Raw genomic sequence first — 27,349 nt, 5'->3', positions numbered from 1 at the left:
GAACTCTGTGAATGCAGTCTGATCTAAATGAGAAAAAAACAAACAGACAAACACACACACTCAGAAACAAAACAAACAAGAAAGATGCTGTAACTCATTTCAGTTCTGTTCTTCACTCATCTCTACACCATGTAAATGTAATCGGTTGTGACAATAAATGCATTACCAAAAGAAAAAAAGAGTAGCTTCTTAAATTTCTTTTAATTTTGCAGGTCAGTGGAATGTAATGCAGTAGATATTCATCATGGAGTGCCATTGAAATGACATTGGCCCAGCCCCAATGCAGCAAGGCCGCATGAAGACCAGTAATAATGGCTCTAGATCACTTAAGGTGACTTTTCACATGCTCTATGTAATTTGGCAGAACAAAAACATTGCATATATTTTGGTGTTAGATTTAAATACTACTGGCGTTATTTAAGTAAGCATTTGGCACAAAAAGTTAACTTGTTTTATATGTGTATTGGTGTTGGTGAGCTGAAAACCGGGGCCGGGATTTGACCAAAGCATCCTTGGAGAGACCCCCACTGGAGCGGGAGAGGTGTACACTTTGAGCTGGGGGCCTCCACTTGTAGTTTGAGCTTGGGCTGCATCCTGTTCGGCAGCGCGTTGGGAGGAAGTCGGGGAAGTTAACGGAAGGCAGGACGAGCACCACAGGCTGCAGCACCTCTTGTTGTCTGCGGGTACGGGCCAGCGGGGTAGTAGGAGGACGGGTAGTTGTCTTCAACACAGGGGCGATGCTTTTGTTGGGTGCGCTGCTTTCTGATTTGGAGGAAGAGAAGGAGCTGGACACTGCGATCTTTGAGGGCTGCAGGCGCATGTCTTTGGCTTTTCCTGAAGGACAAAAGCAATGAAATGGAAAAAACTTAAGTTTTACATTTTGGAAGGATGCTTATTGGTTTCTTGCCTGAATAAATGAGAGGATTGAAACCTCTTATATTTGTGTAGACAAAATTACATGGTCAGCTTTGCTTAGCTGTAGCTGTCTGTAGCTTCATGAGAGTGCTATCAATCCTGCAAAAGCTCTTAACTCCAACTCTCATCAAGATAGCGACTAAGCAAATTTACCAAAATGTCTTTTAATCAGCTGTATGTTCCTGTTACTACATACGACTGACTTGAGATATAGGGCTAGAGTGTTCATGCGCACCTTGTGTTGGCTGCCGCTTGTTAGTAAATTCCTGATGTCCACGCAAAGTAGTGCTGTAGCTGCCCACGGTCTCTTGGTTTTTGGAATGAATACTGACAGAGAGATGGGGCTGAGTGGTGCGACCATGGGTTGTTTTTGTCGTCCTGTTGGTGTGTCTATGCCGCTCTTTTCTGGTTGGCTGGTTGGAGCCGATCATGTCCAGTAGGCCTCTGGCTTTTGCCCTGAGAAGCACTTCATGTGCTGCCTCTTTGACTGGCTCAGGCTGTTGAGAAGTGACAAAGCAATAGCTTATATTTTGTAAGACAAGACCCCGAATCATTTTTTAGGGGGAAAAAAATGTTATGGATATACTTTCAAAAGAACGATATTTGTTTACGATACCGATTACCATACCAAAAAAAATAAATCAAAAAGAATGGTCTGTGCTGTACACCAAATGTAATATTGCCAAAAGAAAAGATGAGGAGAGCGCCACCATGTCCTTGCTGCTGACCTGCTGTCTCAGCACCAGCCCTCACAGCAGCCCACTGCTCTCCTCAACACCTGAATTATTCACAAGCACAGTGTACACTACGGGGACGTGCAGCCTGTGTGGGTTTATGCTTCTAAGTGCTTGCTTGTACTTTAATGCAAATATGTATGTGTTTGTACAATTTGTTTGTAATTCTCTGTGTACAGGTATGAGGTCATACTGTAATGTGTGACAGCACATTTAGCACAGGTACATGTTCTTATTTGTGTTGATGCACGCTGTGCACACAGGTAAACAGACTTTAGAAGCGCCACTGTAATGCAGTCTTTGGTGGACTTCATTGACGCTAACTCATACAGACAGGGGGCGCTGAATTATTCAACAGACTCTCCCTTGCTACCCTTTCTTCCCACTCACCCCTGTAAATCTCACTTCCTCTCCATCAGACCTAACCAACTATGCCATACTCTGTAAATCTCTCATTTCCTTCTCCACTTTGCCAAATTTAGCCACAGCACGCTGGAGCAGAACCCATTCTGTTTCAATACTTACGTCCAAAATCACGACGTCAACTACGTCCCAAATTTATGAAACGCACCCTAAACAATCACCAAAACAAAATCAAAGTGAAAAGTCTCGAGGTATGAATCCCATATCACTACTGTCCAGCTCTTCTTTTAGAGGTTGGGGACTTTAAGAGAAAAGTCCACCTGTGATGTACTCTGCTTCCTCTAGAAATTAGGCCAGAAACACATTACTTGACTGTCTTTATTGTTCCCAGCTGTTTCCGTATGGTTTTCTCATAAAGAGCTTTACTGGGGGCCACTATGACAGTCGATTTAAGCCAGACAGCATTCAAACACTTATATAATTGCTATTTTTATGGTGCTTTTCGGAGTGCCACAATAACTTTTGATTAGCTGAGTTTATTGGAGGTGGGGAGAAAAAAAATCCTGTATGAGGCACCATTACAGCACTTTGATTATCTTTTCATTCCTATCTGCGGAGGTATAAAACATGATGGATGGCCAGAAAGGAACAGACACCAGAGCACCCCGTCACACCCGGTGGGGGTGAAATGGCTTAATATCCATGCACTGGAATCATCAGCATAAGAGCAGATTTCATAATGTCGGGGAGTATGTCGTAAACGCGGCTATGTTGTGGATTATGAGGATGTGGGGAAGCCTGGCTACACAGATTTGATGAGACTTGCTGATGAGTTGGGCTTCCCTACTGTAACGGTCCTACTGCATCACTTAACTACCACCAAAAGAAAACACTAAAGGGGTGTGAGTTTGGTTAAAATAGGAAAACTGTGAGAGTCTCTCACTGAAGCAATGAAAGCCTGTGACTAGACAACACAATAGAGTAAGACAGAGTGCTTCCCAATTATTAATGTTCATAAAAAAAGTCTGAAACTCTAACAGAGCGCTCCATTCAGAAACACACATTGCTACAATAAACTCAAATCACTTCAAAGAAACTTCTACAGTGTCCAATTTTCCAAGTGTAATTCAAAAATGTCTTTATTCACACAAAAAAAGTGGATTCCTACTTGTTTTTCTTTTTGTGTAATGAAATCCAAGACTCTGTTCTCTCTCCTGCTGCTCTCTACTGCAGCTCGTAATATCGACCCTTTCACTCCTTTCATCCTTTCATCTCATTCTGACTTACCTGATTTCTATTACTAGAGCTTATTTTTTCCCATTTCAGAATTCATTCCCACTCACCCCGTCATTTTCTGCTCCTTCATCTCACACTTTCTTTCTGGTTGCAGATTAGACTCGGACCAGACACCTGCGTCTGTGACCCAACATTCTCATTTCTTCTAGCAGGCTGACCTTAATTCTCCTCTACTTTTTTCTGTCTCACACGTTTGATCAAGTGGCTGTCACAGCTCATTTTCACCTGATCTCAACTTCAGTAGCCCGGTTCCCAACTTAACTTCCCCCTTCTACCAATATATAAAAAGACATTCAACAGGCTCTGTTTCTACACGAAGAAGACAAACATATGCTAAATTTGAAGATAATCCCTCAAAGCATTCCTGAGACGTATACGACAGCATAGCATGCCATTAAAATGTCACAAAAACTCATACTATATTATGCCATAAAAAAGTCACAAAAAAAACATTTCATGACATAGAATGTCTTTAAAAATGTCATAAAAAGTAACCGTAAGGTATGCCATAAAAATGTTTAAAACAATTTGAAACAGAAAAGTCACTGTAAAGTATGTCATAAAGTATTTTCCAAGCCATTGTTCAATATTATGCCATAAAAATGTTTAAAACAATTTGAAACAGAAAAGTCACTGTAAAGTATGTCATAAAGTATTTTCCAAGCCATTGTTCAATATTATGCCATAAAAATGCCATGAAATAAATCATAGTATAGTATGCCGAAAAAAAGTTTTTCATACAAACATTATAGTACAGTATGTCGTAACATTTTTTTGAATAAAGTCATAGCATAGTACTCTATGAAAATGTCATGAAAAAGTAATGGAATAGTATTTCATAAAAATGTCAATGTCAATGTACAGTATGTTAAAAAAAATGCATTTCAAAAGGTATGTTTAAAAAAATCATACAAAAGTCATAGTAAGCCAAAAAAGTAATTAAAAGAACACTGTATGGAACGTCATAGAAATAAATTCAATTGTGATAGAAAGCCTATAGTATGTCATAAAAAGGTCAATGTGTAGGATGCCATAGAAAAGTAATTATATAGTTTGTCAAACTGAAAAAGTCATAGTATGCTATGCCAGAAAAAGGCATAAAAAATGTCATAGTGGGCCAATGGTATGCCATAAAAATGTAATTTAAAACAGTATGTCATAAAAAAGTCAATGTATAGTATGCTATATAGTAATTTATGAAATAGTTAGTCTAGTATGCCATTTAAAGTCATAAAAACGTCACAAAAAGTAATTGTACAGTATGTCATAAAACATAATAAAGTCAAAGTATGCTATAAAAATGTCATTAAAAAAGTCATACTTTACTGTGTCAAAAAATGTGATGACAAAAGTCATAGTATAGTATGCTCTCTAAACTCATACAAACTGTCATTAGAGAATGTGTCGCAAAAATCTTGTAAAAAAAGTCATAGTATAGTATGCCATAAAATCATCATAAAATGTTCATAAAAAAATCATAAAAAGTCACAGTAAAGTATATCATAAAAAATGTTAAGTCATAACATGCCGTAAAAATGTCATATAAACTGCTATAGTAATAAACTATGTAATAAACTAGAATTACCCTAACTAACAAAATTCTTTGAGGGTCAATTAATGCTTTGCTCTGTGAGGTTTCTGTTTAAGTGATGCTAACCTCTCTTCTGAGAACAGCCAGGAAGCAGCCATTCCTCTGTTCTGAGGGCTCCAGCATGAAGAAGGGGTGTGTTTTCATTGGACCCTCGGCATGGTCAGGAATGCTGAACGGAGGTGGACTAAGCCTAGATGAAACACACATATACAGAAACAGAAAACATGAGCCATGCTAGTTAAGTAAGTAGATGAATGTAAGTCCACGAGTTACGTAATTAAAGCCAGTGTGAGCCATACCAATAACTATGCTTGTGCTGTATTTATAGTAGCCTGAGGCATCAGCAGCACGGCCAGCTAAATTCAGGAAGGAGACAGTCTTGGTACATTCAGGGCTACATGAATGGTAGAATTCAAGTCTCAAGTTCTTCAAACCACACACACACACACAAACAAACAAAATAAAACTATTCGAGAAATCTAAAGAACGTCTATGAGCAGGGAAGCTGTCTGGAAAAATGTTTTTTTCCTGCCCTTTTCACAGCATTCAGAGGCATTAAAGGGCACCTTTGGTGATATTTTCTCCTTCAGTTTCTGCCTGAGGTGTGCTGAAACTTTGACATAAGCCTGTCTGAAGGGAAACAGTCAAACAACCGAGCAGGCAGGCAGACAGCGAGGCAAACAGATAAAGAAAGACAATGACAGATACAGATGCAGCGAGTGCACCAGGGTACTGCGGTACAGAGACCCAAGGCTGACCTGAAGGCTGCTTGTTTTGGTGCGCCCTTCTGCTTTAAGCGAGCCTTGGCTTGCTCCAGCACTCTGCTCACCACGTCCTCATTCTCCTCTTTGTATGATGAACAGGTAGAGTACACCACTGCCAAAACCTTAGGGACTATACAAAGAAATGTGTGCATTGTATCAACAATTACGTAAATATTAATACTCCACCTCTGTGTGTTACAACTATATTTCATTATATTATCATATTACCCTTTTAAATGTAAATACATCTGAAATAATATGTGACACATAATACCAATACATTCACATAATGCTGATTTATTGACATAGGGCCACAATCTTAAACAATAAACTCATTTCATGTTCAATTAACGCAGGAAGTCAGACAATCACACACACATTCAGTCAAACGTTTCATCCTTTCATTTTATGACAATTAAATGTGATTATTTAAACTAAGTCGTCCTCATCAAGCGTTCCCTTTGAAGAAATGGATCCTTGAATATCAATTCCTCATTTCAGTCAACTGCTGCTGGCTTGTATGGATTTGTGAAGCTATCAGACGTTTGAGTTCCTTCATTTGAGCTTTGATTTCTTTCTTTCTCACTAATTAAAGCCAGACAGAAACAATTAACGCCAAGCTGATAACAAATAAAACCTGCCACGATGTGGCAAATCAGCTCCAAACAAACGTGAAATATTGCTTCAAGGAAGCGGAACTGAAGAAGAAGAGGACTGAGGCAGTAACATTTGTCATTCAGATGTCTTGTTCTACAACACACCCACCTCACAGCTGGGACATTAAGGGCTATGTTTGCATGTTTGTATCCGTCTGTGTGAGCACTGTCTATGCGCATGCTTATGTAGAGTCAGTGAAATGGGACTATCGACTCAACCAAGGTAAAATACTCGATACACACCCATTAATTAACAGTCCTATTAGAAAGTATCTACACCGGCAAAAATGTAGAAGAGGGCTGATGGATGGCAGTGTGATTAGAGGAGCTGGTTTTCATTGCCCCAAACAGAAAGACTCCAACAGCTCGATGGACATGACCCAGACCAACACAGAAAGAAAAGCACTGAACAATACAAGACAGACCGAGGCTAACAATACGACTGGGCAGTGGGCAGGAAAGCGTTGACTGCAGAATAGAACCGTGACACCTGCATAGTACAGAATATGATGTAACTTCACACGGTACGTCCCTCATATTCAGTCTATGGTCCCTCTGTCATATTCAGTTCTATAGAATATATGCAATACAAAGGAGAATTGCTAATCACTTGCTTAAACTATGCAAGGAATACTGCAGGAGACTGTGGATGACCGACGGAGAGGAACATTAGCATTCCTAATTAACACTCAGACGATCATGATACCACAGGCTTCAGCCTAATGGCATACGAGATTAGATATTTAGGAAGTATAAGGTTCATTGTGTCAGAGAGGTGAGGGAGGCTACGCGCTCACGCCTGAGCTCATATGCTGTGTGTGTCTGAGCGTGTGTGTGTGCTTGTCAGCATGAGATCAGGTGGTTCAACACTCACACTTCAAGGCGTGATCGATATCCTTCCTCTGCTGGGCTACCAGAGCTTCCAGTTTGCTCTGGGCTATGGAGCTCTGGGATAAGTCCTGCAGCAGGTCTATGTCTGAGAAAAAGAGCAGAATCTCTGTTTTATTAGCGGATCTGTTTACAGGTGGGTATATTTTATAGAAGCAACTATAATAATAATAAGAGCTATACAGGGTTAAGAATTTGCATAATTTACATACACAGAATATGAATTTGTGTGTTTGTTATGCAGTATGACTCAGGCTGTTGTGAGTGCACTGTACACACAGCATCCTATATTTCTGTAGCCTATCCAACAGCATGTGTCCCTGCTCTACACCAGTATGGACACAACCTGATTTAAAGGTTTGATTTATGGGTACCGCAGCTGCAAGGATAGCGAGTGTTTGCACAGCCAGAGTGACACCATGAGACACACAGCCTTTCGCGGGGGTTCTGTGCGGAAAAGTTTTCGCCTGTCCGTGCACATCCAACATTTTCTAACTACACGGATGGGCAGAGAAAATTGCGAATTTTGAGAATGTCTGTTTACATCTGAATGTATATCTGAGGTTTAATGTACACTAGATTATAACATGTATTTCTGAAATCCTCATACCTCCATTCTCTTGCAGTATGAATTCGACCGGATTGCTGACCCCAGACACAGAACACCTGGGGGTCAACAGGATGACACGCAACTTCTGGAGTCGCTTGTCTCTGTTGTCCAAAGACTGGAAGACCTCTGGTATCAGCTTCACATCTGAGCAGAATGCGCATAGAGTTCAATCATACCCTGAATAATCACTAATATGCATTTGCTCAACGATTAAACACTTCACACAATGTCCTTTTTATATTTCTTTGTGGGAAAATACCCTGCATGAAGGCATCTTTTGCAATTATTAAAATGTCAGCTTTCTCACATGTACTTAATTGTTTCCCTAATGACTAGCTGAGTTGGCAGCCACTATCAGCATGTATTTACATACAGTTCCGAATCTCAGCAGACAATTTGCTTTTAAGTGCACTGCCTGGATATAAGAGTCTTTAAGAATTTGCTGACAACAGCAACTGACAATTTTTCGACCAATACTCTCTGCCTGATTACCCCAAATCCTCTCACTGAAAAGTGTGATCAAATTTGATCACTTCACGTCACCGAAATAGGTATTTTTACAAAGCTATTTACTAAAAAAGAGCAGTCAGCTTGAAAACATAGTGGATCAGTGTGACAACGCCAACAGGCAATATTCAGTTTCTCATTCTCTCTTTCATTGAAGTAAAAGATGGATGAAGACAAACATCGTGTCATTAAAACAAAGACAGTAAATAGAGCATTGTTTCCTCTGATTCAATCTCTTTTGTCTCGCATACAAGGACACAAACAGATACTGCCCTCGTGGACACATCCATCTTATGCCTACTCTTGGAGCCCATGGCAGCTACAACCTGCTGCAGCTTCTCCCTCTGAGCGTCTGTACAGTCACTGACACAAACGTAGACTGTGGGAGGAACGTTGCTGTTGGCTTTGTGTTTCTCTGCAATCAGGGAGGCAGTGTGGGACACGGTGAGGCCAGAGAAGCAGCCCAACATAAGAACATCTCCTTCCTCTGGCAGCAGGGCGCACACTGCATTTGGGCCCAGGCTGCAAGATTTATCCTGCAGACACATTTAGTGAAAGCATCAGTTCGATAAAGAGACAGACTTTAATAAAAGACTTCTAGATACAGGTTTCTGCACAGCAGCAACACCCTGCAAACTGATGAGACGAAAATAGGAGGGAAAGTTGCACTGTAGGATACTGGTAAATAGAATTGAGATGGGAATAGATGAGAGAGGAGTGGGAGTTTGGAGCAGCTGTTGCAAGCAGGTACGGAAGGGAGGTAAGAGGAGGAGAGGAAGCAAAGGAGGAAGAATAACAGTGCAGTCAGATTACAAGAAAGATGTCCTTCAATCAATGGGGTCCCCGCTGGAAATAGTGCCGAACGTATCCCTGTGGAACCACTGGGCTGGCTTAAGTTTCTCTAGTTGATATCCAGATTACAGGGTTTGTCAGGAAAGAGAAACCAGGGTGGAGGAGAAAAAGGACATTTGAAAAGAGAGAAACTAGGGGAGAGAAACTGTGATGGAGAGTCATAAAATGGAAAGAGGGAGAGGAGATTAATTAGGCAGTGGTGTTGAATATTTGATTGAATTTGGCTGCAAAATCCAATTTAATTGTGTTGTGGTGCTGTGCTGCTTACAGTTTGCATGGCAGCTTGACTTTAATGGAGTAGAAATGAAATGATTAAGCCGCTCTCCCCCTCCCAGACAGAAGGATTCTTTATGGCTCAAAGTGAAGTATGACCAGACGAGAAGAACTGATGTGAAATATTTGTATCTGGGAAAACTAATCTTAGTTGGCATAAGGGAACTCAGTCTTATAATCAATTTGAGCAAGTCCATTACCGAAGTGAAATCATAAATATCAGAGAAGATTGATGGCGCAAAACAGATTTCAACAACCATATTAAAGTCTGTGGGGGAGGAGGATGCTCTCGTCAGAAACCTCCTCTCTCTGTGAAGCTTGTACCTGTATGATGAGTGTGTGGAGGCTAAGCAGCTTGGTGGAGTACAGCTGAGCTTTCAGCTGAGCAGGGAATACCAGCATATCCTCACAGTGGGGATCCTGGCAGAAGGACTGGCCCTCCAGCTCCCCAATCGATTCCACCTGCGAAAAGCCCGCACTCCTCAGGACACTTTGGACTTCATCGACGCTAGAGGAGAGGAGATTAGGGAAAGCCCAAACAAGGTATGAAGGAGGGAAGAAGGTAAGAGGTGGGATAAAGAGGAAGACTTTCATCATAGATAATAATAGTGTGTACAATTTCTATGTGGCCTTTTAAAAAAACTTTAGTGGTAAAAACAAGGTGTAAAAGCCTTACTGTAAAACTGCACGTGCACACACACACACACCCACACACACACCCACACACACACACACACACACACACACACACACACACACACACACAGACCACTAGTCCCAACAGGTGACCTTTACAGTCCTAGAGCTTGCTGAGGGTTGTTGCAGATTGAATCTGTCCACAGAAGCAGGATTTACACCTAACTGAATCAGCCTGTCAAGGCGCCTGCAAGAACACGCATAAGCACACACACGCTCACACACACACTCACACACTCACACACACGCACACACATTGTCCAGTGGTTTAATTGGATGTCAGCAAGGCACCTAGCCTATAAAACATTGGGCTGCACGCCAAGTTAAAGGTCTGTGTGTAGATGTAGGTGTGTGTGTGTGTGTGTAGATGCTTGCACTCTACATTTGCTTACAGTGCATTCCTGGGTTTATGTACAGGTGTGCACGTACAGGTGTGCGTCATCTGCTCCTGAGTATAGGTGAGTGAGTGGTGTTTGTGTGTGTGTGCTCAGCTAACCTGCTCTTCAGTGTGTTGACCCATGCGTAAAGTGGAAGTCTGCTTGATCTCTCCTGCTTCGCCTTTACACTCTCTGGCAGGATATGCTCAATGGACAAGAGATCGTGTTTGATTCTGCAGCGGGCCAGAGACGCTGCCAGCTTGGTTTTGAACCTAGGTACAACAAAAAATATTCAATTTGTTTTCCATTTTATGAATCCACTCCTTTTTCCCTTATTCTTGTTGTTTTTTTCATTCCTTACCTGAGGAAGTAGCTCTCCACATCTTTAACTTCCTGTACGATCTCCTCCTCCCCATGGCGTTCCTGTGGGAGGAACTTTCTGTCCTGGAAGTCATAGAGCATGACGGCAAAGAGGCTCATCCGATCATCTGGCTAGCGCACGAGGACAAAAAGTACAGTTAATTGGTGACTTCTGTTTTAACAAGAGAACAAAGAAAAAAAGAGGGACAAGGAGAGAGGCCACATGCCTCACAGACAAATTTATAATTTTGATTAACATGACTGAGACACAAGCTTTTAATTAGTGAATGCCTCAAACATCAGCTGCGTATACAAATCCAGAATGTACATGAAACCAACACAATCTGACATTTGGTTATAATGCACTGTCGATTGCGCTGTTTTGATAACCTAATGAGGGGTGCAGTGCAGTGATACAATTTATTTGTATATTCAAGACTAAATTATCCACACACACACACACACACACACACACACACACACACATACAGCAGCTCAAGGATGTCCTGCCATGACCCCGCTGCTGCCTTAATTAAACATTGGAGGAAGAGTTATGTCTCTATCTCTCCTCCTCTACAATTATCTCTGTCCATTCAGTTCTCTATCTCTCTCTCTTTTTCACTCTCCACCTTTCTGTCCCTGAGGGAGGGAGGGCACCAGCCGCATTAGTGACAGATGGTGTTCCACCGCAGCAACAGCTTGCAACATCCTCACTACTGGGCTAATGGGCCGAGAAGCTAGAACGCTACAAGGGTTCATTCTACAGCTAGGAAATTAGCCGGCGCTTATTATTCATTACATAGGCTTTTAATTTCAGCCTTTGAAAAGGTCAGTCTCAGAAACAGGTTGCGGTACTTGACTTTCCTCTTGACCTCGCCTTCTCTACCTCAAGTTCCACTTGCCCTTTAGCAAGGTAAACCCTTGGGTGTGGGGAAATTCCCAGTCACTAAGTTCCCTGGCAACAGCCTCCCATGGTGGGAAATAGACCTACAGTAAACAGGCCTGCTGTGTAGTCAGATGCATACCCAGCTTATGAGCTAATAACCTGGATTTGAAAATAATGCTGGTTTTGATGCTAAATGCAATGGTTAAGATAACCAGAAATATCAGATGACTTTTATAGATAAAGCAATACACAACATTAATATCTTCTATTGATTTATTCTCAGTTAATACCATGTTGATTTTGTTTAATTAGACAGAGCAAACTACTATGTAAACTATTTTCAACAAGATTCTAGATGTAGTGGAACTTCCATATGGCTCCTTTTTCATGGGGCTCGGGCCTATTTCATGTTAAATGTCGCAATGTACCTAATATGCTTGCTTCACATCCATAATGTCATTCATTTCCATCCTCCGCAGGATTTAGGCTTCATTTTCTCTCTCTAGTCTGGTCAAATCCGCCTCAGGCTCTTTCAGCATGCAAGCCTATCCATAAGTTTATTCTAATCCTTTCCCCAATACCCACATGTACCCCCCCTTTTCTAGGCCGCCTATTCTCTCTATCAAGGTTGAACTTTATAGATGCCAGCAGTGTAAAAGGAGGTAAGAGTGAGCTCTAAAGACTGTCTCATTGTGTCTGGGCTTTATTGTCTGGATGTAGAGTAACGGCCTGCCACCAACACATAGGGAGACCCATTCATTTCACCCAGGGCCATGTTTCACAAGGCTACAGTGTATGTGTGCGTGTGCGTGTGTGTATGTGTGTGTGTATGTCTGTGTTGGTTGGAGGGGGTGGGGGGGATTTGCTTCAAACACACATTATTATTGTGTCTGTATTATGTTTTCGTCCTCTGAAGTAGACATTGGTTGTCTACAATATTTACACTCCATGACAGCTCAGTTTTCTGACATTCACCACCTCCTGCTTTCATAACTTTCATTCTCCATCGGCTATGTGCACGCAGACTAGCGCTGTGCATGTTTTATCACCATCCAGACCGTTAAGAGAAGCAGCTCGAACACCCTCCGTTTTCCGCAGCTTCTTTTATGTGGAGTAATAAAAGTAGGGCAAAAGTACATGCCAATCTCCTCCAGAGGATACCTCTTCATTTAAGTAGCAGAGCGTTCATCTACAGCCGCAGGTACACAGCTGTGCTGAAAATCTTCCTTTTACGACTACGCAGCCCAAGTATCACTGATAACTTTCAGCACACTGGTTCTATAGGACATATAGACACTGTGCAGGATTCACTCAAGACGCCACATCATCCAAACACACTGGGGTTGTTTATTTCATCACTAATTAATGGGGAGGGTTTGCTTGAGAAAATGAATAACGGAAAAGACACGGCCCGGCCTCATGGTACCTTTTAGATGTGTTACAAAGGGAGCAACTGTCAATCATAAAGGTAGGGAATGTGAAAGACACAAGGTGCTTTGTGTACTGATGAAAGGAGAGTATTAGTGTAGTACATCAATGCAACTGTTACTGATTAGAGGTCTAGAGAACAGATCAAAGAGTAGCCTATGTGGAGTACGAACAGCAGGACATGAATATTGGAGCACTGAGTAGGGGATTGTGAGCCAAAGAGTTTAGAAGAACGGCACGAGGTAAACAAAGCTATAAACAAAGTAATAGCACGGTAAACTCCAAAACTCAAGTCAAGCTATTCTCAGCATCAAAAGGATTTTTATTTTCAGCAGCAAGTTGACAGTAACAGATGTGCCTCTCTGTCATATAATGCCAATACACACCAAGGGAAAAAGACATGTTTACTTCTCTTAAACTACTGCTGTATTAAAGAATACTGCTCCTATGTAACTCACTTACCATTGGCTGAGTCAGGTAAAAGTAGCTGTCAATCATAATGTCCTCCAGCAGCTCTTGATCTGTGCAGAAATGTGAAGTGGTAGAGAGGTAAAACAAGGTTAGGTATGAAGGATGGAAATGTGGTAATGTGGATTTCCATTACCAATTATGTGTCTGAGTAATAACGATGCATATTAGTGCCATCTTTATATCGAGGTCTAATTATCCCTAGAAACCAGTCAAGGCCCTTTCATTTGGAGCGAAATGGAACCACACGAAATTACTAATGTCCATTAGCTGGTAAGATATATGTTACTAACGACAAATCCATATCTAATGATGAGAACATGAGGGGAAAAGAGATAAAGACAAAGAGCAAGAGAGGCTCCTAGAGGCACCCCAAATGATCGTGATTTAATTTGAAAAGATAATTCAATTCGATGGAGGGTTTAATTTCCCGTGATTAAACGCTTATTTGGTGCTTAATTAGAGTTAATCTGATTCTTCATTTGCCTCATTTCTTTCATTTATTGTGTCTGTGGTGAGTGGGTGTGTAATCCAAGGGCTAATGGCATTAATGGCATCTTAAGTAATAAACAGGCTACATCTAAACAGTGAAACCAAGTAGCAGGCACATGTGTTTCATACCAGACTAGACAGTGGTCGTATGAATTGTTATCTTCTTGATTTTATTCAACACAGGTTACTTGAAAATTATGTATTGGTGACATGATGGACATGGTCTTATCTTACACTTTTATATTATAACATACAGGAAGAATTATAAAACTTAAATTGGGTCCATCATCTGTTGCTTGACCTTCTTAATCAAATCTGGACAGTAGTCTGAAAAAAGTAACTATGACCTTTCAAGTGGTGAGAGCTGCTGATCCAATATCTACAGTATGTGTGCTTTATAGAGTATTTTCATCCCCATGCCATGGCTGTCAAATCATGATTGCAGCAACTGTTTCGCTAGCCTGCGGGATGCTTTCTCTCTGAAATACACATAAAAGCACATGCAGGCTTATCCTTCACATTCCAATCTTGGAAAAGTGGGCTCTCCTTTTCAATATGTGGGAGATAGAGAGCCGGCAACACTATCCAGTTTATCATATCAGGATAAAAGAACAGCTGCTTCCAAAGCCACTCTGCAGGTACAGTGTTTGCTCATTACGCACTGGAAATGAGCAAAATTCTCATTTCCCTGAGATGGTTGTGTTTCTAGTGAGTTTGGAGAAAGGTTCATTGTGCTGCTGCAGATAAGCAATTACAAGGTGGGAATGAGGTTTGTGTAAGTGTGAGAACCCAGGGTTTCAATATTAAAGTGCTTGTGCAGTATGTGTCATTGTTGCCTTCTCAGGTACTTCTTATTCCTGACAGGCACACCTCTTAAGCTGCAAATAGGAGGTAAGCCCAGCTCGTCTGAGACACCATGGAAACCGCACACACTGCTGTTAACTTATCACAACATCTCAAATCATGCCAATCCGTACATGCTGGGTAGACAGCATGTAAGGCAGGACACACACACACAAAGTAAAAGGTTTACACGTAATAGAGCTTATCTTTAATTGAAGAAACAAAGCATATCATCAGCAGTGGTCTAATTTATAGCAGGTACAGGTCAATGGGGTTTACAATGGTGGCCATTACTGCAGAAGGCCTGATAAGCCCCGGGGAGATAACCACTCAGTGCACACAGAGTAGCACAGACCCCTGAGGGAGCCATGATGGTTAAGTCTGTAGAGGTCATAGTCTTGCGCATGCTATAAATCACACACAGCAGGTTGAGTAAAACACAGAGGAAATTCTGCTATAAATCACTTACAATAGACATCTTTGCACAGCAGACAGTGCCTGGGTTTTACTGGTGGGACAAGACAGAAATTCTTAAATACAAACTCCTGACTCTAGAGGTGGAAATAAAAAAAATGACTTCAAATCAGTCCAACAAGAAATAAATCCGACACCAGCAGGAGGCACTCGTAATCGCAGGACCTGTGTTGAGCTTGTGTGTTTAGTGGCTTTCATCCGGGTGTTACACAATGAGCAGTGACTGATGGTGACTGTAGTCAAACAAATCCTTAGTGAAAGAGCCAGACCCGAATCCAGGCTCCACTTCTCTTCAAGTTCTTTGTCTCACAATGTTTCGCATCAGTGCACCCGATTGCACATTAATCTAACAGAGGAAGGGCCAAAAAAGGTACATGCCATAAGTTATGCAATTACCTTTGGGCTAAATGGCAAATCTATCTTACATATCATGCGCCTGCACCATTTTATAGTTGCTGAAGCATCCAGATAAGTAGGTGTTCTGATTGTGGTCAAGGACAAAAAAAAGACTGTCTTTCCCTCTTTCATGCTCTAAATCCAGCCTAAAACAAAGTGGCCCAAAGAACCTTTCTAGTTGCACACAGAGGATACAGCTGCCACAGTCATCTGACAAGGACGTTTGGCAGCCCAGCTGAACAGTGTGGACAATGAGGCAGAAATACTCAGAGGAGTAGCCAATAGAAAGAAAGAGGGAAGAGGAGGGAGGGGGAGGGGGGTTCCTCATGGCCAGCGACAAGGTCAACTACTCTTTTACCAGTTAGAATGCACACAAAAATACATGTACATAACATGCATAACATCTGCACTATACCTTGCGCACTGAGAACACAAGGCAAGACGAGTCAACAAGGAATTAAACCTTGACGACATAAACTGTCTCTAGGTCAGTGATCAAGCAGACAGTCACTCACATGTGAAAAAAGACTTTTTAAAGAGACAGGAGAGGTCAAAGAGATAAAATAAAAGATATTAAAAAAAGAGAGAGAGGGTGAGGCAGAGAAGGGAAGGCGAAAACAACTTGACAGCTAATATTTGTCATTTGGCCGACTCCAGCTTTGTCTTTGTAATCCACACAAGGGTAAACATCACCAACTCCCACTCCATATTTTAGTATTGACTGACAACCACAGCAACAGATAAGTCGGTGTCCTCAGCAACCGATGCAGAACTGACTGAGCGTCTTTTTTGTTTTAAGCAGATAAGAGTTATAATCACAAGATCAATACCAAAGCTCATTGGCATTTTGCTCTGCGTATTTTTTGCTGCTAAAGCACTTCTTCTTTGGGTTAACAACTGACCTAAGCTCAATTTTGGATCAGTCATTCCAAGGCAGTGCACAAATGTGTCCTGTGTGTATGTGTGTGACTGCAAGCGTTGGGTGTGTGTGTCACTGGCAGATCAATTTCTGCACCAAAAGTCAGGCTGTTCGTGGGAGGAGGAAGAGGAGAGATTAACATTGGCTTCCAGGCTGTGTCATTTCATCTGCACCCAATTCCACCACACAGCCAGCCCGAGGGAATCTAACATGTGACCAAAATACATATTTGATCAAGGCAAGTCGGCAATCATGTGTTTATAACCAAAGTTTAAAATCAATACCGGGCCGCTCTTCTTGTGTATCAATGATGTTCTGTCAATTTGATATGCAAATACAACAACTGTAGCAATGGAAACTGATTTGACCGATGCAGGAAAACTCGAAACTAGCCAACGATGGCATTTTCAGCTCATCCTATGTTTAAGGATGTGGAGGGTGGGACCTATAGAGAAAATGTTTACTAAAATAGAGGATATTTGCCTTTATAATAAACTCAGAACAAAAAGTGTATTACATTTAAAAAAGAAATGCAGTATATTGTAATTGTTCTAAGCTCAAGCAGATCATTTTTCTTAAGCAGAGCTCAAGTTCAAGCGCTTGAGCAAACTAACAGCAACAGTAAACTTCTCCTTCTTATAAAGGCATCATTTAATAGAGAAGAAAGGGTGATGGATGAAAACCATGCTGTAGCAATATAATCTCTAACTTCTCTTTTAGTATTATCCTCAGCAATCGAGTGCATTTCTCCTGGTGATGTAAGTACTATAACCTACAGCTGTAAAACTAATACAGGTTACTGCAACAAGGCTGGGGCTTCTCTTGTGATGATGGATTTTGATGATGGATTTTGAGGTGATCTGCATTATTTTGTGGGACATGTAGGCCTGAGGCTTGCAATTTCAGCGGTTAGATAGTGAGGAGGGAAAAAAAAAATCATTTGTGGCTAAGAGGGTGTTCGTGATACCTGACCTCTCCATCCACTGAGAATGCCTTAAATCAATTCCAGCCAGCTTCCTGCAGTCCCCTCCCTTACATAGTGATTACAGACTCCTGTGACTTCGGCCACCCAGACCCCCCCCCCCCCCCCCCCACCCCCCCTCCCTATTCCCAGATGACAGATTATGGGCCAGATTGATTTGTAGCATCTCACAGAATCCCCCCTGGCCATTTAAGCATTTTTACTCAGCTATTTACCCTTAATCAATTTATCTATATTCAATTATTCAATTCTACCAATTAACTTCCCAGGGGCTATTCCTACCAAATGGCTGTTTGTTTGCAAAAGGGCGTTACTTGCAATGTGATGCACCTGAAATGAATCAAAACAAACTTCACTTTACCAGTCAACACTCACATTTAAGTGTATTGAAGGCCAGCTCATACGCTGTGCGGTGCATCTCCTCATCTTTGACTTCAGGTAATGGGAGCCCTCTTTCTTTGCCATAATTCACCAACCGGTGGGCAGCAGGCTTCTCCAGGTGGTTATTCTGGAAGATGACTGACGCCAGCAGGTAGACTCTGTCTGGAAAACCCATCTGACCTTGGCCAGTGGTCTGGAGCTCTGGAGAAACAGCAGGGATGTTGTGGTCGGCTGGTTTATCTACAGGTACCAGGTCCTTGCAGTTGGCAGGCTTTTTTGTCTTGAACATGGAAGGGCGGCGATTGGGAAGCCCTCCAGTATTGTTATTTTTCACCATCCTCTCATTGATGTATTTTCTCTCAGACAGCTGAAAACACACCATGACATCTTTACTTTGAGGGAGAAAGAAAAACGCAATAACACTCATACACAGAAATTAAGTTTAACACTTGTGATTTGGGATAAAACAAATAAAACTGACTTTCACTTGACTCTAGGCTAATTAAATAATATCTATAGGAAGATTGGGTCAAGTTAGTTAAGTGAAATTAATTGTTCGTGAATAAATGTGCAGCCATAAATATTACTGCAAAATGTCATCCATTCACACTCAAACATTTAAATCCATGGTGTCAGTTTCGACACTACTAGTACATCATTATATGGGTTATACGAGGCTATCTTATAGGAAATATGACTAACCGTATTAACATGAATAATACAGCGGTAAACTAGAAAATGTGTCGGTGTAAATCACGTTACGTTACCTTGTGAGAAGAGTGTCCTCTTTTCTCGTACAAATATATTGTACACGTGTCCTGCACTCTTCATATTTACCGATGAAGGCATGTCGTTTAACGGCAAATTTACTACCGTTGGTTGTTCCGTTAACTTTGACTCAACGGAAAGTTTTTAACTGCCAATAAATACTCACCATGAATAATCCGTGTCCGTTATGAGGCGAAGGATCGTCTCCTCTCCACAGATGTGGACATAAGCCCCCCCTGCTCCTAGATCTTAATTTGTTTAAAAAAAATGCTTATGTCCCAATTTAAAAACAAACTTTCTGAATGTCCGTCAACATTGTGGAGCCCTTTGGATTAGCGTGTGCCCGTCATCATGGCAACCGCATGTGCTCATTTCAAGGTCCTGTTCTTCACGGATAAAACAATTAATCGCCTTAAAACGCTGGATGTCCTTTACAGTCCGGTACACTGTGGGCTTGTTAAAGTTTCAGAGAGCATGATGTCAAACGAAAGCTAATAACTGATTAATGACGGACAGTTATACATAAACCTGAATCTGTCGCAGATTGCCTACAGCTGTTGTTTCAAAACTAGGGTCCATGAAGGGAATGTTATCCAAACACAGGGGCGTAGGTAGCTGGATAGTAGGCTACCCCTCTACTTTACTCCCCAATTATTCCATCTGAGCTAATCTGTCTATGTAGAACTCAAACTTACACCAGACACATAATACAATTGAAAGTAGCATTATGATTACTATTATGTGTCATGTCAGTTTTGCATATTTGAACCAAACCCTATTTTAAATGTTACAGTGAAATTAAATCAAAGTTTTAGTTCCAGACACTTCAAATGTCGCTCCCTATCAGTCAGTGACCACTACCTGCATGATTGTGCAATGACGGCAATATGTCATTCTGTCCAAATGCTTTCAAAGCCCAATAAAGAGTCCAAAATAACAATTTAAATCTCTTCCATGTAATAAAATAGAGACTAGCATGTGAAATGTAGCCCACTCAAAGAATGAAAAGTAAAAGTACTCATTATGCAAAATGTCCCTTCTAAGAGCATATATGGTATTGTATAAAATACCACAAGTGCTTCAAAATGGTGCTGATAATGGTAATTTAGTAAAGTACTTGGTTCTGTTCCACCCTGGTGGTAAATACATTGTCATCACAGTAATTTTCCCGTTCTGTTTCTAAATCTAAGTGGTGATAGATAATGCAGTCCTTCTTTCAGTGCCTGAGCTGCTACGCCTGTCCAAATTACATGGTTCACACTTCTCCTGGTCCCCCACGGTGATTACAGCCTGTTGCGGGCCCTGGAGCTCACTGAGCACTAATGGACACCAATGCAGTCAGCAGAGAGATCATTTAAGATATTCTCACTTATATCACATGCATTGTGCTTCAGCATGACAATCACTGTGCAGAAGAGGATACAAACAATGATTCCTCTGCCCATTTGATTTCTGCTCAACAGAGCCCACACTGGAGAGACTCCACAGAAACAACCACAGACGTGTTGCCTGCTGTCCTAGCATTTTTTTTACTCACTAGCCCACTCTCATTTATGGCCTCCGGGTTTAATTACTGAATTGCAGTGAGCAAGACATATAGTCTCTTGCCATGAAATAACATGGACTAATAAATAGCATATTCATCCTTTTTTTCAATTCGCAGTGGTGAAATTTTGTGAGTAGAAAATGAAAAGACAGTGGGAATAATTCTGAGGCGCAGATCTTGCAAAGAAGATCCACATGAAGAATCTGTCCATCACTTTAGCAATCTTCTTCCATTCTGCCCCTTTGGCGCATGTGGCCCTGTGCTCTCGGGAAACAGTTGGCGATATATTCAACATCCTGCACTCACTTTGCCACATGCAGTTTCACTAAGACTAAGCTCTGGGGCATCCTTCACAGGAATTGTATGTGGGAAAAGAGCGCCCTCTACTGAAACAATAAGGTATTGTGGGGGGAAATCTGTGAAAGATAATTACCTAAAAATCTTGTTTTCTCTCTTTCATCTTTCTTTTTTTTTTAAACCATTCTGACTCCTTTCTGAATCTTCTGTTTATTGTATTCCAGAACTACTGTAGTGGGTCATTCTATATATAGGAATGGGAAAGGAAGATGAAATCTGTAGCAATACATCATGTTCATAAATGCAACATGCGTTAATGTGTTATGTCAGTTTACTTTCCACTTCTGGTTTCTACAACAGTTTCCTTTTCTTCCTTTTTGTTCTTAATTTCTTCCTGTTCTTTTCACCACACACACACACACACACACACACACACACACACACACACACACACACACACACACACACACACAATTAGACACACACTGACCTAACTTGACCTGACTTTCCAAATTCAAGGTATGGGTGTCAGAGTGTGCAAGTTGTGTTACATAATGAATGATCCATATTAACTTACATCCTCTCTGTCCTGGCTGTGCCACAAACAAAGCTTGCTCATTAAGTATTCACTGGATGATTTTGACTCGAGAAATGATTCTGTGTGTCCTGAGCGTGCGCTGACGCTGGACCTCTCAGCCCCAGGAGTCTGATTTCACAGTTGTGAATAAGACATGTGCTGTCTCCACTGGTCATATTTTAACTTAATTGAAGATCCCCTTACATGTATTCAATGGTGAGATGATGAAATACCTGTACATCAAAGCCATGATTGATGGGGATGGCTCCAAGCTGCACATTTACAACGTGCTTTTAACATAGAGATGGTAAAGATTGTATAGGAAGCAAAGTAGCCACAGTGCATGCAGAGTTGCAGGCAGCAGAAAACAATAACAAAAAATGTGCCTTTCGTTATAAGTTCTCTGCACTTTTGTTTTGTTTTAGATGAAGACCAATGAACATAATGTTGCTATGTATAGGATACATACTTATTATGTGCAAGAAATCATTGGTTTTAACATGTTGTTAATATTCAAGAATATAGCCTGTGATGTATGGACATGGCTAAAAGAGCAAAGGTCAAATGTGTTTATTTTCACATCACTGTAATCTATACCGTTATTATAAATAATTTAAAAGCCACAAAGTCCATATCATTTTCAACATACCTGTTTGTAAAAAACAACCTAATAGTCCCTTTGACTTTTTTATTTGACCAAAAAGAGTTCACTGAGCCAAATATTTTTCAAAAAGCATCACGGCGCATTGCCGATGATGAGGATGCTCATGAGGAAGACCATGATAAAGAAGATCCACATGAAGAATCTGTCCATCACCTTGGCAATCTTCTTCCATTCTGCCCCTTTGGCGCATGTGGCCTTCTGCTCTCGGAAACAGTTGGCGATATATTCAACATTGCGCACCAGCTTGGTGTCCACACCAGGGAAGCCACTGCAGAATACACAGGGGCCAAAGGTAACAGTGGGGCCTTGAGGTGGAGGCTTTTTGTCTTCAGGGCAGCAGGGGACCTTCTGGTCTTCTTTACAGCAGTCACCTGTTGGGATTTTCCCATTAGAGCCTTCATATTTCCCAGGTGCAGCGCTGGAGAAATGGCTCCTCTCTTCTCTGGTGATGTGGTGCTGGGCTTTCACTCTGGGATGGTGTTGTGGCTTGGGGGTCTGAGGTCTGGGGTATTTGTGACCCTGGTTGTCCTGTCGGCTACTGTGGCTCCCTGGTTTACCATTCGCATGAATATGGGAGTTGAGGTGCTGGTGATGTATGTCTTCCTGGGGGAAGTGAGAAGACGAAGAAGAAGAAGAAGAGGAAGAGGAGGAGGCAGAAGCACAGTTCTCGCCCACCTCATAAACAAAGAAAATCTTGGACATGTAGTCAATGATGAGGACTTTTGCCCAGTGGGGGACTGGTTTGGCCTCTGCACCACAGAAGTGGATGTTCATGATGAAGATGGTGAGCGATGTGGAGGCGGTGACCATGGTCATAGTGGCAATATAGTACTTCCCTGCGTAAAAGAGAGGAACAAAAGCAGACAGGAGCTAAGTTTGCTCTTTGAACTACAAACATTTTTTTTTGTTTCTTTTGTTGTCTGTGGAGATTTCACTCAAATATAAAGCCGTGCTAGCAGCTCTATGAGGCTGTATCATAGACTGTACACAGTATGTAGGCTGTACTTACACAGGCAGGAATGAAAGCCACTATAATGATTATAAAGATGCAATACCTGCTTCACTACAATCCTAAACAAACACACTCTTACCTATTAGTGGCACACTCTCAGACGGAGGCATGCTCTCTGCCACCATCAGCTGGAACACAGTGAGAGCCAGAAGAACGGTCACTCCGAGGGAAACCTTCTCCCCAGAGTCTGCAGGCAGGTAGAAACCCAGCGGAGCCAAGAAGGAGATGAGGAAGCAGGGGAGGAGGAGGTTGAAGATGTAAAAGGAGGAGCGGCGCTGCAGGAGCACCGTATAGGTGATGTCTGGGTACGGGTCAGAGCAACAGCCGTACATGATGACGTTCTTGGTGGCCGGCATCCCGTGGCACTCCCACTCCACATTTACCACAAAGTCTGACAGGTCCCCACTGTCCATGCCCATAATGATGTCTACCTGGAATTAAGGTAATGGGTGAGTATATTGTAGAGGGGCACACAGCCAGCTCCATCCGCTGACATTATCCAATAAAAGGCAAATTCAGCAAATGTATGCATGACCACAGAAAGAGGAAATGTGTGTCCAGATTTTTCTACAAACCTGGTTGCCATTGTATGTCCATGAACCAAAAGTCAGGTTACATTCCTGGCTGTCAAAGGGGAAGTAGGAGACGTCCACCACGCAGGAGCTCTTGGTGATGGCAGGAGCATCCCAGGTTATCTCTCCATTGTAGCGCAGTCTCACGTTGGTGTCCATCGGCCCTGAGAAGTCATCGTCAGCTCTGGAGGAGGAGGAAAAGTGGACACAAATTGACAGGTGGTGTGATTTTTGGTTAAATGGTGCGTACTGTATGTTGTATTCTTTACGACACTGTTAAACACACCTTTACACTCTAGTACGAGCCAATGCAACAGTCCTGCAATAAAGCCTACATTTCAGAAGTGTGTAATATTCAGACTGCAGCCTTGCAGAGTTGATTCCACACTGTGACCTCTGATACATTTATTGCAAGATTTTTGTATTGGACTCCATTAGCTCCTGATAAACTGGTAACTCAGTACGTATGGACATACACAGTTTGTGCATTGCAAATATTACATGACTATGGCTACTTTAATACAGATTCATTACAATATTATACTTACATTATATAATGTATGACATAATATACAAAACTGGTGTACTAAGCTACAAAACACAACATAAAGTTTATGCATAGCGATGAAAACAATTTATGTTATGAACAAATATATTCCAATATATAATGCATATTCTTATTTCTTCTGTTTTGGCTGATTTAATTTCATTTGAAAACATTTACTCAGTTTTAATCTTTTCAAATTGTATTTTGTTGACTTGACATTTGTTACTCTGCAGTCATATAATTTCAGAAGATTATTACTTTAAAAGTGTCAAGATAATCGTACAATTATTGAGATTATTAATGAACCGTGATGTAATGTTAGTATGGCTGCGGAAATGGTCCCAAGACTGAATGTGCGTAATCTTGCCTCTTGCTGGAATTGCTAACATGATGTTGCAGTAACACACTTTGTCCATAATATTTTAAAATGAGAATTTGATTTGAAGATCAGAAAATGAGTGTGTGTGACGTACGGGCATACTTGTTATAGAGGACGAGGTCGGGCCTCCACACAAGGCTGCTGGGGATGTGGATCACCTCCAGTCCGTCATAGTCCTCTTTATCCCACTTCAGGTAAGCATCATGCCACGTCTGCCTGATCCACAGGTAGGCAATCAGCACCTGGTTCCTCTCATCCTTTAACACACACAACAATGAGAACAGACACACACATACCTACAAACAATGGACACAAGATTCCAAGGGAGGATTTCTGTTTCCCAGTTTGACGCCCAAATGGTCTAATTTAGATTTCTTTTCAATGGATGCAGCAGCTTAAAGAGATGCAGCAGCTTAAAGAGAGATCCTCTTGGTCTCCTTCTCATTTCTCTGTTGCTCATTAACTCTCTATGAGCATTTCGAGGGGTTTAGATTATCTCAACAGCTGAAATCCAGACCTGTCTGTCAATATCAGGTGGATGAGCAGAGACGCTGGCTGATGGGGGTGGGTATGGGTGGCTTTGGTATCGCTGCCAGAGCTTCACTGAAGCGAACCAATTAAAACATAAAGGCTTTGTCTAATAGGAAAATCCAACACACACACACTTATTCGTTGTCCGGCCCCTCACTCCAGTCTCCTCAAACATGACAAACTAAAACCAGGCACCACAGAAACGTAACATTCAGGCGGTATTCTCTCTTCAAGCACACGCATCCAAACGCACATGCACAACACAAGTGCTAATTTACTGTGGGCTGACACAGCAATGAACCTGAACAGAAACCTGAGCCAGCGAAGTAACAGTAAGCCCGGCCTGCACAATAGTCTGCCTGTCATTAATACACATCCGCATCTACAACTCACTCATCCTCTGGCGACCACTGTTTTAGCAATAATGAAAACAGAGGAAAAATGTAATCTAAGTTCAACATTTTGATGTTTTGGTAAATGGTCAGTGTATCTATGGTTTCAGTATTTGTAAAGTTCCCATCTTCAAGGCTTATGATTAGGTAGTTTTTACAATAAGCAGGGGTGCAATGTGACTAGTTGATATGATTGCGACTGGTACTGTAACGACGAATGAGCATAATAATTACAGAAAATAGTCCCAAGTTAGCCATCAAAACAATATTAAAAACATATCTCTTAGTCTTTAATAAGAACTTGGTGTGCATGATGAATCCATCTGCAGAGGTACAATATTGGATCATTTTACAGATTTTTCAGTTAAATAAAATTGTTGGGGACATTCATGTTGTCTGGTTTGAAGAAAACATGACACAGGTCATTAATATGCTACCATAAAATCATGAAGAATAGTTAAATAAAGAATAAGAACTATACATGAAATGAGCACTTCAATAATTAGATTTGAAGATCTTGCCGGGGAGCTACCCACCATGTCTTTGATCTGAGAGAGGGTGATCTGTAAGGTGACGTTGAGAGCTCTGTCTGTGTCCTCAACAGGCCGCAGAGCGCTGGAATAATTCTCCATCAAATCATTCAGAAGCTTGTGGGCATAGTGACCCTGAGCCGAGTGAGCCACTGGAGGGGGAAAGATGTGGTCATCAGTCAATTACAAGTTGTTGATTAAAACAAATGTTATGTAGTATTTATTACTGGTACTTCTGGATGGAGAGCATGAAAACTCACTTAGTTTATTCAGTACTTTCCTTCACATTGTTGTAACTGTGCCTTTCAATTAATCTAAAACTGTTATGATTGTTAATTATTGCTCTTTCCTCAATGCCATCCATGTTTAGGCCGTACATTATATATGACTATATTTTACTTTTTTTTTACATTATTTTACTATTAAAAAGTGTAGTATAAATAATATATTTAGTTATTGTTGGGCCATTCCAATCCCCCTTAGCGAATCCTTAAGAGAAAACCACACAAGCGATGTGGAAACCGTTTTAATGGGGTTTAGGCCTTTATAATAAAAGAATAAACATCTCTTTTATAAGTTTCTTAGATTGTTTGGTTAAATAGAAAGCAACGTGAAAATGTCAACATCAACGCAACTGCTCTCAATTTGAAAGGCATGGTGTTTTGTGCGCAATTACGCACAATGCAATGCATTTAACATTAATGAACATTGTGCGCTCTTTTTTAAGCCTCCGTGTCAAAAAACAGCACAATCCCTCTAATTAACAGTAGAATATACTGTAGATAATTTTTCTGCAGGTAGGAGCCTCTGACTCACCTTCAGGAAGCAGCATCGCCAGACAAATTATTGGAATCATGTTGAGCATTTCTTCCAAGAAGAATAAAAAGGTAACTGCGACCAGCGATCTAGCAGCCCTGTGGCTTCATCCCCTAACAGGCCGTCATGGTGCCCGTTCAACCCAAGTTGAACTCAGTTGCAGACAGCAGGGCACCATTTCATCTGGCCGTCTTCGCGGTCAGATCGGCTCTTACTGCTTGGCAGGGGAGGCAGCATGTCTGTCCGCTTCCTGAGACACGGAATAAAACTCCGGCTATCACATAGCAGCAGCACACCGAGTGAAACAGGATGCCCACGAATCATCGCCTCACCACACACTGGGCTATTCAGCTGTCAATCGAACGGCTGCAACTAGGTGCGCTGCTGGCCTGCTCCTTCAACATACAGCCAGAACCAGGAAGGGAAAAACAATCATAGAAACAATCAATCAAGTGGTGCTTGGTTAATATTATGGCTGGTTCTTTGGATGTGGACAAGTTGTCTTTTATGCATTAAAAGTTGCAAATATCTTTTGTTGTTGAAGACGCCCCACAGGAAGTAAAGGAC

General features: G+C 41.5%; 2 protein-coding genes across 2 annotated transcripts; both read right to left on the bottom strand.

Annotated features, from left to right (window-relative positions):
* Positions 1-442: 442 nt before the first annotated feature.
* On the bottom strand, positions 443-18,488 carry LOC306702587 (putative methyltransferase NSUN7; the record flags this gene model as incomplete). The annotated part of the gene is made up of 12 exons (XM_079168227.1): positions 443-834; positions 1,151-1,412; positions 4,966-5,089; positions 5,658-5,793; positions 7,194-7,295; positions 7,818-7,961; positions 8,626-8,860; positions 9,774-9,957; positions 10,642-10,794; positions 10,884-11,014; positions 13,659-13,717; positions 18,146-18,488. 12 exons carry the CDS (start codon positions 18,486-18,488, stop codon positions 443-445), a joined length of 2,265 nt encoding a protein of 754 aa, XP_079024353.1.
* Positions 18,489-22,075: 3,587 nt separating this feature from the next.
* Positions 22,076-26,831, bottom strand: LOC306701704 (neuronal acetylcholine receptor subunit alpha-9-II; the record flags this gene model as incomplete). Its single annotated transcript, XM_079167089.1, has 6 exons — positions 22,076-22,839; positions 23,095-23,442; positions 23,587-23,771; positions 24,616-24,770; positions 25,973-26,118; positions 26,783-26,831. 6 exons carry the CDS (start codon positions 26,829-26,831, stop codon positions 22,076-22,078), a joined length of 1,647 nt encoding a protein of 548 aa, XP_079023215.1.
* Positions 26,832-27,349: the final 518 nt, after the last annotated feature.

Source organism: Pholis gunnellus (genome assembly GCF_910591455.1).
Source record: "Pholis gunnellus genome assembly, chromosome: 10".
In the NCBI taxonomy this organism is placed as follows: domain Eukaryota; kingdom Metazoa; phylum Chordata; class Actinopteri; order Perciformes; family Pholidae; genus Pholis; species Pholis gunnellus.
Note: the sequence above shows the minus strand (reverse complement) of the source record. Positions and strands in the feature narration are given on the sequence as shown.